Source organism: Heterodontus francisci, chromosome 11 (assembly GCF_036365525.1).
Source record: "Heterodontus francisci isolate sHetFra1 chromosome 11, sHetFra1.hap1, whole genome shotgun sequence".
Classification (NCBI taxonomy): domain Eukaryota; kingdom Metazoa; phylum Chordata; class Chondrichthyes; order Heterodontiformes; family Heterodontidae; genus Heterodontus; species Heterodontus francisci.
This window is the reverse complement of record NC_090381.1, coordinates 95181591-95193839: the sequence shown is the minus strand read 5'-3', so window position 1 is coordinate 95193839 and position 12249 is coordinate 95181591. Positions and strand designations below refer to the sequence as shown.

The 12249-nt window shown below is 40.4% G+C and overlaps 1 protein-coding gene across 9 annotated transcripts in view; it reads left to right on the top strand.

Moving 5' to 3' along the window:
- The window catches only part of LOC137375400 (transcription factor Dp-2-like), a 223856-nt gene that overhangs the window by 202160 nt on the left and 9447 nt on the right, over nucleotides 1–12249 (top strand). For all 9 annotated transcript variants that reach the window (XM_068042569.1, XM_068042567.1, XM_068042565.1 and 6 more), the window contains 3 exons: nucleotides 1828–1896; nucleotides 4167–4318; nucleotides 5783–5949. In XM_068042569.1, the coding sequence (XP_067898670.1) occupies nucleotides 1828–1896; nucleotides 4167–4318; nucleotides 5783–5949 (388 nt within the window). The remainder of the gene's footprint in view (nucleotides 1–1827; nucleotides 1897–4166; nucleotides 4319–5782; nucleotides 5950–12249) is intronic.

Genomic DNA, 12249 nt, shown 5'->3' with positions numbered 1-12249 from the left:
CTGTAACACAAAAGAAGTATTATTTTCTGTATAAAAAATAGTTGTACACTTAAATCTATATTATTTTTGTTTTACTTAATGTGAAACTTGTTGCTGGTGTTTTTTTTCAGATTGCTCCATGACCTCACCCCTCCCTGTATCTATAACCTCCTCCAGCCCTACAACCATCCAGGATCTCTGCACCTGTCAAATTCTGGCCTCTTGGGCATTCCAGATTCTTATTGCTCCACCATTCACATTCATGTCTTTAGCTAGCTACTGCCAAAGCTCTGGAATTCCCTCCTGAACCTCTTTTTCTCTCTACCTCTGTCCTTTAAGACTCCTTAAAACCTACCTTTTCAATTAATCATTTGGTTACCTGTGCTAATATCTCTTTATGTGGCTCAGCATCAAATAATGTTTTATAATGCTCATTTAAAGTGCTTATGGATGAATTACTATTGCTGGAATTTTACGCTGCCCCCGCCAGTGGCGGGGGAGGGGGCATAAGATGGAGCGGGAGGCTCGGGGGCCCCTTCCCGACGAGCTTAACGGCCACATAAGGGCCTCCGCCCACCGCCATGGAGATTTTACCCGTGGCTGACCGGGCAGCCAGACCCGAGAAAGCCACCTGACAAAAGCAGATGGCCTGGTGGGGGTTGAGGGGGGCGCCCATGATTGGGCACCCTGTGCCCGACGAAGGGCTGCCCCTGCTACCCCAACACCCCTCCCCCGGCCCCCCAAATGACCACCCTTGCCTCACGGGGGCCCAACCGATCACCCCCGGCAAGGCAACAAAATCTTACCTTGGTTCCAGGGCTCCCCGACATCTTAGTCTTGAGGCTGGGCTACAGTCCCAGTGCTGCTGGCACTAAGAGTTGCTGGTCCACTGATTGGCTGGCAGCTCTATTAGGTGGGACTTCCTGCTTCAAGTGGGTGGATGTCCTGCCACAGAACAATTAAAGGCTGGGGAACCGCAAAATGCAGGTCGGATCCCCAGGCCAGCGGAATCAGGTTCACTTTTCAGTCGGTGGACGGCTCCCATCTGCCAAGGGTAAAATCCCAGCCTATGTCAACAGCGCTATATAACTGCAAGCTGCTGCTGTTGAGGCTGCAGGCATTCACAGGATTCTGCATTCAGTGTGGGAGAAGATTAACTTGGTACGATAGCAAAACCGCCCCAAAATAGTCAAAACACTTGGTCTAAATCTGTTGTAAATTATTCAGTCAGTAGTATCATAGGTTACCTTTTTGAAGAGTTTTGTGAAAAATGTCACTGAACTGACCGACAATATCACTGGTCACCTTCAGAAATGTCAGCCTGTCTTTTTGCTCCATCTGTTTCTGCAACTTTGAAGCTTTATCCTCAATAGAATTTAAATTCTCTTCAATTTCTTGAAGATTTTCTTCTGTTGTTCTTAGAATCTTCCCCTCTTGTTCCGAGATCTTGGATTAAACGCTGGCGCTGTTTCTCGGTCAGAATCTGGTGACTCTGAGTGACAAGCAATCCAACCTCCGATTCCCCATGAGTACTTTAACAGAAACCCACCTTTGTTACTCTGAGTGACAGGCGCTGCAGCCTCAGCGGGCCAGAAACTGTCCAATCAATGCCACTGGAGGGCGGGAGTTACAGAAATGATTTCAGTTGGAAGAGGCTCACGCTTGGAACCTGCTCACTCAGTTTAAACATTCTTTTAATTGTCGGTAATCTTTCTCCTCTGACAAGACGACGTGTTTTGGTGGACCCCTTGAAACCTTGCAGACCTCTGGTTGAGAAGCCCTGTTCTAAACCACCACCACCCACTCACTTCTTACTTTGTGTTCTAATGGTAGCGGTTTAATTTTCAGGTGGAGAAACAGAGACGAATAGAACGAATTAAACAAAAGAGGGCTCAGCTTGAAGAATTGATACTGCAGGTAACAAGCACATCTGTGTCCATGTAAAACCTATTTAGCTGTTTGCCAGAATAATTGCACCAGTAGTGCTTATGTTTATATTTGAAGTGCAATTAAGCCTTTGAACCCTTAAATCAGAATAAAGATGAAGTGAGTAAATTAATTTGGACAGGTTGTTGTGAGTAGTTATGTATCACATGACATAGCATGAATGTGAAAGTTACATTACAAAATTTTGCAATTGTCATGTAGTACAGTGATACATACTGAAACCTCTAATTTGATAGATGTAAAAAATAGGAATATAATTATCTGTTGAGAGAAAAATCCAGTAATTTGCTTACCTTAATAATATGGCGTTTGCTATTGCTTATGTTTATATCTCCTTAGCCCATTTGCTAAGTTCCCCCATCATTCTTTTAACGTTGCATAGCATGTTCCATGCATAAGGATGTGGGCAAGGGAGCTGTTCTTAGCCTTGCGTCAATGTTGCATCTGTGCCACCATGAGAAAATATTTTTAAAATAAAAATTATCTATTCAACTTGTTTTCTTTTTTGATCCCTTCTGACCTCCTCCCCAAGATGTGGCTTGTCTCCACCCTTATCTTTCCCCAGGTGGCACTTCTGAAATTTGGAAGCTGCTATATGATGTTAGTCTCAAATCACCAGTGTATTACTTTCCTTAAAACCCAAGAATTTGGTCATCTCTACTAATAGTTCCTTTAGTCGCTCGCCATCCATTTACTTCCCCATTACACCTCTGAAGTACCATGGGATGTTCTTCCACAATAAAGGTGCTATATAAATCCAAGTTTTCATTCTTTCAATTCCATTGTGGCATTTTATTACAAGGGTCTTGAATAGTTTAAGTTATCACTATGGCTAAACATTTTAAAACATCTTATTTTAAAAATGGTATCCGGTTTACTGACTGTTTCCTGTCACTGCTGCATGTTGTAACCATTCTAAATCATAGTAGCAAGTGTGATTTATTTCAACTCCTTCAACTTCATTACAAACCAGTATTTAGGAGCCAGCCAGGTATTGATTTACAGCAAGAACTTGATAGACCAAACACCCCTTCATTGCTTCGAAGGATCTTTCAACAATAAAAATTAACAACTTGCTTGATCTCACTCTCACTGTTTGCCTTTGATTTTTCAAAAATGTTAGGCAGTCAAACTTATGCAATTCAATTTAATGCTTCCAAGAGATTTATTGGGGTCCAGAGCAAGACTCCTGACATTTATTTGTCATTTTTGCTGAAAATTTGCTTGCCTATTCATTTAAAATCTTTTATTCAAGTATATTTCTTTGTTTTAGACATTGCAACATTACCTGACTAACCCGCTCCCAAGTCTCTGATAATGTTGTTATTGTAACCAGCCAGCTGGGTTATGGAGGGTTTTGATAGTGTGAATAGGGAAAGACTATTTCCTTTCATTGGGGAAGCCATGTTGAGGGGCCATCAATTTAAAATCCTCACAGAGAGGAAAGAAACAGAGTCAAAAAGAAATCTTTATGTAGAGCATTGGAGCATCATATGATTTGTGTGGTTGAGGCAGAGACCATTGTATGTTCTAATTGACAATTGAATTTTTCAAGCAAAGGAGAGGCAGGGCTTTGGGGAGAGAGCAGAGCAATAGACATAGACATGATGTGTTGAATGGCCTACTTCTGTGCTGTGGTTCTATGACTTGTCCCTCTGGAAGAAATTCCTCACTTCTGTTTGATACTTGCCTTCTCCCTGTTCCCCATCCAAAAACACATTTAGATTGCAATTTCTTTGTGTAGAAATTAGATGAGAGACTTGCATCCAAAGACAACTAGGCAAAACCCACTGAACAATTGTATCAACTTGACTGGCTCAATCTAATTTATTTAAATTACCTCATCAACTGATGTGTTCATAAAAATAATAAGACATTGGCATATCTAAAACTCTTGCACAAAGCAGTTTTAATTGCTTGGCTGTGTAATGTATCACTAATTTCCAGCGTTGTTCTAATTAATGTTTTTCATGCGTCAGTCATATGAATGCACATCAAGTTGTCTTTGCAAACCATACATTCATTGAGCTACTTGTGTTCCTTCATTTTTGATCTATCATAATAACTATTCTGTGTAGTTTCCCTTTGATTTTCTTTTATGTGTTTTTTTTCTACATTTTTGTATTCTAAAGGATAATTTTTGTTTTGGTTCTGATTTTTTTTTAAGCCCTGACACTTTTTATCTGGTTCTTCATTATTGTTATTAAAATTTGAAGCTTTTTTCTGTTTCCAACTTACAGCAAATAGCGTTCAAAAATCTAGTACAGAGGAATCGACAAACGGAACAGCAGACGCAGAGTCCCCCTGCTCCAAACTCTACTATCCAGTTACCTTTCATCATAGTCAACACCAGCAAGCGGACTGTCATAGATTGCAGCATCTCCAGTGATAAGTGTGTATTCATGTTATAATCTCGAGTTTAGTTTAACCTACTTAACACTTAATCTGTTTGTTCTTATTACCTAACTTGTCTTACCAGCCGCAATGTTTACAGCATATGTTGGAACGAAACAAGAACTAGTTCGCTATGAGCAAACTAAGACCAAGGAGCTGCATAACAAGATCATAGATATGCTGCAATATTATTCATTAGATTATGAGGATTTTTTTGAATTGAGAAACTTATTCACACAGTTCAGGATATCTTCAAGAATAGGAGGTAAAACAGGCTAAATCAAGAAGTACTGATTAGGTCTCAAGAAATCTGGGTTTTAGAAGTCTGTGGATTGTAAGCCAAGAAGCATTCTGCTCTTGCTGGTGAGTGATAGAGGGTCTTTGGTAAAGAAAATTATGTCAAATTATTCCATCCCATCTATGATCTGACGATGTCAATTCTTACACTTCAATGTTTTGATCTTCCAAAAAGTAGCCCTTTGGTTCAAAAAGAACTCCCATCAGAAGCCACTTTTTTTCAGCAAGTGAAACTCCATAGGCAGAAGAAAACAGTTAAACAAAAGTGTCTAAAGTTAGTTTTTAAGAAAAAAAGTTCAATAGATAGAGTATATTAGAAATAATAAAAATAAATGAGAGAATAGGGAGAAAGGGGAAGACAGGACATTCAACAGGAAAGTGTTAAATTGTATTTAAAATTATGTTTTAAGTATTTATGATATTTTTATCTTTAAAAATTAAGTTGTTTGTCACATTTAATTATTGATGTAATATCATGGTATTCTTTAGCATCACTGTGTGTCAGCTGAGAACTTTAGGGAAAAGCAAGACTCAGCAGACCTGAAATTTCCATCAACCTACATCAATTGCTATGACTGCCTTACCATTGTGGTGTTGCATTAATTTCTTGAGTAATCTTTGACAGAATCACATCAAACCCAATAAGTACACAGATATTGTTGTCAAGTTACCCAGGCTTTACTAATTTGCAGCTGGAATGGTTGATATAAATAGAAACATACAAAAATGATAGGCAGGAAAAGACCAGCTGGTCCATCAAGCCTGTCCCCACATTCATGATGCCTGGAGGATTGTGACTGGACACTCCATACATCCCTACCCGCCCTACCACCACTGCAGCCATGTAATCTCCTGGGGGAGGCAAAAAAATAACAAGCCCAATAAGTGGGGAGAAACTCTTGGAAAATTCACCTCCGACCTTCTCAGGCGATCAAAATCAGTCCAGAAGATCACATGTGTTAACTGTTAAACCACTTGCTTTTTATGACTAAGTATGTCTAAGGACATTCTTTTTACATGATCATCTGCAAATCTTTGGTCTGCTATATTCTTCTGTATGTTACAGTACAAAAACAAATATGAATGAAAACTGAATTGCTTTGATTTTGTAGCTAACTGCTCTGTATATTTTATTTTTAATTATGTAACTTTTGCCAACTATCAGGTTTGAATATCTGTTCAACTTTGACAACACCTTTGAGATTCATGATGATATTGAAGTACTAAAACGTATGGGAATGTCCTTTGGCTTGGAATCCGGTAAATGTACTCCAGAAAACCTGAAAGCTGCAAACTCATTGGTGCCAAAAGTTTTGCAGCCCTATGTTGCAGGTTAGTAGTACCATGGGACGATACTTAGCCACCATTGTGCAGTTTATAATAGTTTGAAGGTTCATCGCTTCTCTTGCAAGCTACCCCAATGCACAGTTGGGGTGACTTTATTCAAAGCACTGGCAATTTTCATATCAATTTAGTCTTGTTGCAACAATTGTTTAATAATCTCTGCTGGTATTATGCACTTTTGCTGCATACTATTAGCAACAGGTATCTCTATTCATATTTAGATGCAGATTAAAATTTCCCTTTACTCTGCTCCAGCAAGATGCCTTAATTGCAACCTCAGACAGTTGTCCTTTATTAGACAAGGGTGAGTCTTTCCATTACATATAGGTTTTTTTTTCTGGCCTCTCGATCTGTCTGCAGAACTGTTGGCTGTTTTCTGTTGTGGACCTTGCTTACTAGGGAATTTGTTCAAGCTGCCCCGAACTGGTCTTACCTATTGGAGAGAGGATACTTTGATCAATTGGGCTTAATTCACATCCAAACTAATCGGGAAATATGTTGAGAATATTATATATTTCAGCTAACAGTGGAATCATCTTTCCAAACAACTTCTGGGCAGTTAACCAGGTAGTCACTTCTTTCTATTCCTGAAATGGGGGGAAAAAAATCACACTTTCTTCTCCAAGGTGTAACAACTCCTTAAAAATATTAAAACATAATAATCATAAAAATACTGAGTATTGTAAATATTGTAGAGGAAAGTAAAATCTAAAAAAGATTATTCACGGTACGGTATATAACTCTTCTTTCTTTGATAAGTGATTAGACCAGCCCACTCTCAAAGATATTTTTCTCATCACACACCCACATATGTTCTCATATGACATTCCTTGTTCATACAGGAAGATCCTGTTTAATTTATCATTCTAATGCCTAGATTTTGCAGTTATAAATAACAGCGAGGCTATCCGCACTCACCATAATTAAAGATTAAATCGGACAGCAACTGCACATGTGCAGTTAAACACTGAAATCAGGATGTTGCTATCCAAGTTGCCTTGCTCCTGCAGAAGCTGTGTAGACCGGTATCTCGCCTAGAGACTCGACATTCAAATATACGAAGGACATGAATTTGCAGTACTTATTCACTAGGTACTCATCAAACTCGCCAGAAAAGGTTGAGACTTGTCCATTCAAGAATAAAAAGTCCTAAATGACTGTCAAACAGCTTCTCTGGCACTGAAACTTAACTCTTAGCAGTGTGGAGTTTCATTCTTTCAGATTTTCATTATTGTTGGAGATTTTTTTTAAAATGTTTATTACTTTTTCTTTGTCTTTTTCTGTTTTTTACTCCCTTATTTCTTTGCCTCCTATTTTGCTTTCTGTACATGACTTGATATTTAATATACTGACTTACACTTCCTGCTTTAGATTGTATACCTCAGTAACAATTCTTCAATCTCCAATCTGATTGGGTAAGGAGGCACACCGTGGCTTTCCCTCTTCACACAGTTTCCAGATCCCCTGTAGAGGGTGCCCTGCTTTTTTGCTAATCAACACAACCTCCAGTGCAAATGCCCATAATCTCAGCAAGTGTAAGTGCAATGAATGGCTGGTGCCATTTGTTTGCTGCTGACCACAAAATCTGGGTCAGCATTTCAGTTAATTCTCCCTCATCTACCAGCTGTTTCAAAAAATGCTTATAGTTTAAAATAAGTACAGAAAATGTTGGATATACTCAGCAGGTCTGGCAGCCTCTGTGGAGAGAGAAAAAAAGTTAATGTTTCAGGTGGATGACTGTTAGTTAGAACTGTAAAAAGTTAGAGACGCAACAGGTTCTAAGCAAGTAGAAAAAAGAAAGACTTGTATTTATATAGTGCTTTTCATGACCACTGGACGTCTCAAAGCACTTTGCAGCCAATGACGTACTTTTGAAGTGTGGTCACTGTTGTAATGTAGGAAACGCGGCAGCTAATTTTATGCACAGCACGCTTCTGCAGTGTGATAATGACCCGATGATCTGTTTTTGTGATGTTGATTTAGGGATTAATTTTGGCCAGGACACCGGGGGTAACGCCCCTGCTCCTCTTCAAAATAGCGCCATGGATCTTTTGCATCCACCAGAGCAGGTAGATAGGACCTTGGTTTAACATCTCCTCCGAAAGACAGCATCTCTGATATTGCAGCACACCCGCGGTACTGCATTGGAGTGTCAGCATTGATTGTTGTGCTCAATTCCTGGAGTGGACTTGAACCTGGAATCTTGCGACTCAGAGGTGAGATTGCTACCAACTGAGCCACAGCTGACACATAGAGACAGGGAAAGTGAGGAGGGGGGGGAAGACAGGAGAGATTAGGGATGATGGTGCAAGGCAAAAGGAAATGGTAATGGGACCAGAAGTCCACTCTAGTGGAGGTGTAATTTGGAATGGCAGAATCATCAGCAGCTGCCATCCGGAAAAATGCGGCAAATTATTGAACTCATTGAGTCCTGAAGACTGTAAAGTGCCTATTCAAAAGGTGAGGTGCTGTTCCTCAAGCTTACGTTGAGCTTCATTGGAGGCCTGAGGTCAGAGCTTGAGTGAGGGTGGAGACTTAAAATGACAGGCGACCGGAAGCTCGTCGGAGGTCACACCTGCAAATTGAACGGAGGTGTTCCCCAAAGTGGTCATCCAAATTGCGTTTGGTCTCCCCAGTGTAGCGTAGACCGCATCTTGAGCAATGAATATACTAAATTGGAAGAAGTACAAGGAAATCTCTGTTTCACTTGGACAGAATATTTGGGGCCTTGGACGATGGGAAAGGAGGATGTAAAATGGCAGGTGTTGCATCTCCTGCGCTTGCATAGGATGGTGTCATTGGAAGGGAAGGGGAGGCGATGTTGAGGAGTAGACCAGAATATTGCGGAGGGAGCAGTCCGTGTGGAATGCTGCACGGGAGGGGAAGATGTGTTTGGTGGTGGCATCATGCTGGAGAGGACGAAAATGGCGTTGAATGTAGAGGCTGGTGGGATGGAAGGTGAGGACAAGGGGAACTATCATGGATTTGGCGGGAGGGAAAGGGGTGAAAGCAGAAGTGCGGGAAATGGAACAGTCAAGGGTCCTGTCAGCCACAGTGGGGGGGCTTCCTTAGCTGAGGAAAAAGGAAGATGTTTCAGAAACACTGGTATGGAAGGGTGGCATTGTCAGAACAGATGTGATGGAAAAACTGGGAGAATGGAGTGGAGTCCTTACAGCCACCACATCTCTACACAGCTACGATGAGATCAACTGCAAAACAGGAACAACGAATTGGATGAGAGGCTGGAGAATGACTCAGATATCATCATGTGCTGGAAGTGAGAATGCAGCACGTTGTTGGGACAATCTTTGGGTGATGAGCTGTGCAAAGTTGACCAGGAGTTTCCAAACTGAAGAACAATTTCGCAAAGGAGTGCAGGAAAGTAATAGATGGTGCTGATTTGGGTAATGTGAGTTCTGCTGGCTTGCAGTACTGATGAAATCTTCTGACCATCATACATTAACTTAAAAATAGGTGAAGAAATGTATGAAAGTATTTCTCTTTAAAAATCCAGAACTGAGATGTTGAATTTAAGTTGGATTAATTTGATCCTTACCTTCAGCTATTTCCTACTGTGGAGTGAGAGGTATCAAGGTAGCTGCTAGAGTCCGTGAGCTTCTAGTGAATATTTGTCAATAGTTTAGCCTGAAATGGAGCTGCAAGTCTAGAAAGAGAAGAGTCTGAGATGGGCCAGGTAATGGTGAGAGAAGGGTGGAACCTGAAAGCATAGTTGATTAAATTTTCCTGTTCAGTATAAGAGCAGGAAACTGCGCCAATACAGTCATCAGTGTACCAGAAAAAGAGATGAGGGAGGGGACCTGAATAGGAATGGAACAAGATTTATTCCACATATCGCACAAAAGGGCAGACATAACTAGGACCCAGATTTCAAGAAGGAGCTGCATTTGCTACTGGTGTGAAGACAAACATGGCAGCTGGTTTGCGCACAGCAAGCTTGTATGACCAGCAAATGAGTAAATGGCCAAGTAATCAAGGTTGAACATAGAATATTGACCAAGATACCAGGAGCATCCTCTGACTTTCTTCAAAGTATGCTATAAGATCTTTTACTTCCACCTAACAGGCAGACAGTACCTCATTTTGAGATCTCACCCAAAAGATGACACCTCTGGCAAAACAGCGCCCCATTAACTTATTAATTGCTTAGTTGGAAACCTTTGGAGTGTCAGACTGCAACATTTATTGATGTTCCTTTGGAATTTCCCTCCATCCATAATCAGTGAGTGAAAATCTACCCCAAGCAGTTCTAATTGTGAAAAATTTGCATCTAGCAGGAGGGTCCTCCCTGGTTTCCTGGCCAACATTTCTCCCTCAACCAATGTCACTGAAACATTATCAGATCATTCATCTCATTGCTGTTCATGGGACCTTGCTGTGCATAAATTGGTTGCTGCATTTCCCTACATTACACCAGTGAATACACTCCAAAAGTATACAGTTAACTGTGAAGCACTTTGTGACATCCTGAAATTGTGAAAGGCACAATATAATGCATGTTTCTTTCTTCAGTAATATTCTGTTGATAAACTTACAAATTTAATGCTGTGCTTGGACGTAAAGAACTGTGTATCAAGTGAATGAACAGTATCACCCTGCTAAGAGCATACGTTTATCGGGTGTGTCGAAGCAAAGAACTCCTAATTAAAGCGAATTATGCATGACCTATTGTCCATGGCTTAAGGAACTTGCATTTTAAAAATATGTCTGTGATTATTGCTCAACTATTAAAAGTATTCTCCCTCTCTTTTCTCCCCCCACCCCTTTCAAAAGGGCTGGAAAACAAAGGTACTGCAGTTGTAAATTCTGTTGTGACATTGCCAGCTTCAATAGCCATTTGCCTTTAAATAGATCCCATCACTGTTTCTATGAATGCTCTTTTTAAACTGGCCTGGCTCAGTCTGCATCAGTGTGTTGAGGCAATTCTTTTTCCTTGAATTGTGATGGCACCCCATTTTATTGCCTTTTTGAACCATTTGCAAATTTGAAAAGGCTAACCCGACACCCCTTTTTCTCAGAGGTCACTGCTGAAATGCAGTATTCCTGATTTATATTTTACGGCTGGTAAGAGGATATATAATTATCGTCTGCATCTCCTCTCACAGTCAGTTTATTTTGTTGACACTGCATGTATTTCGCTAGAATTTTGTTTTTTCTTGTGGGGGAGCGGTTAAAGAGTCCCTGAGTATATAATTGCCAGCTACAGAAAGGAGATACCAAGTGAAATTCAAGGTTTTATTGAAAACCCTTTTGTTCCATTAAGGTAGGGGGTCAAGAAAGAGAGGCCATTTAGTTCCAGCAGCTCTGGCAGTTACCATGGCAACTCTTAGCAACCCATTCCCAATTGACATTCAGAGAACGTTCTTTACGGTTCTGTTCTTTCCTTCTGAATTTATCATCATTTATTCTGTGTCTACTGCAAGCTACTGGACTCAGTTTCTGCTTTCAGTGTTTTTGTAGGAAAAATTCCTGAAGGTGTTTAAAAACCAAAATAACCACATGAAAGAACAAATGTTTAGGGTAACTCTATTGGCATGTTAGATCCAGCACAAATATTCTAGGAAGCTTCACGCATTTTGTTATAATGACTGTAGGTTCATTAGGATTTGGAACAGTTCACACGAAATCAAGCAAGTTCTGTTGTGATATAAACAGCGTGTTCGTTTCAACAAATGTAGGCTAATCAGGAATGTACTTAAAATTGCAGAACTATTTCCAGTGAAAACAGTTCCAGAGTGCGTGACAGGCTAGTGTTGTGAATTCACCCTGTTCATTTTGTGGCGTGGATTAAAAGTGTGGCCGCGTCACCAAAGTAATTGAATTGCTTGTGCACAAGATTGTGCACCAGCTGTTATCATAGAATCTTACAGCACAGAAAGAGACCATTTGGCCCATCATGCCTGTACTAGCTTTTTGAAAGAGCTATCTAATTAATCCCACTACCCTGCTTTTTTCCCACAGCCCTGCAGATTTTTGCTTTCAAGTATATATCCAGGTTTGAATGTTACTGTTCAACCATCTTGTGCCACCGTTTCAGGCAGTGGATTTCAGAGCATAACAATTGATTTGCATTTTTAAAAAATTCTCAACTCCCCCCTGGTTCTTTTGCCAATTACCTCTATTAAATCTCCCCTTAACCTTCTCTGCTGTCAGCAGAACAGTCCCAGTAGTTTCTCCATACAACTGTAGTTCTTCATCCCTGGTATCATTCTGATAAATTTCCTTTGCAGCCCTTCAAAGACCTTGGCATCCTTCCTGAAGTCTGATGCC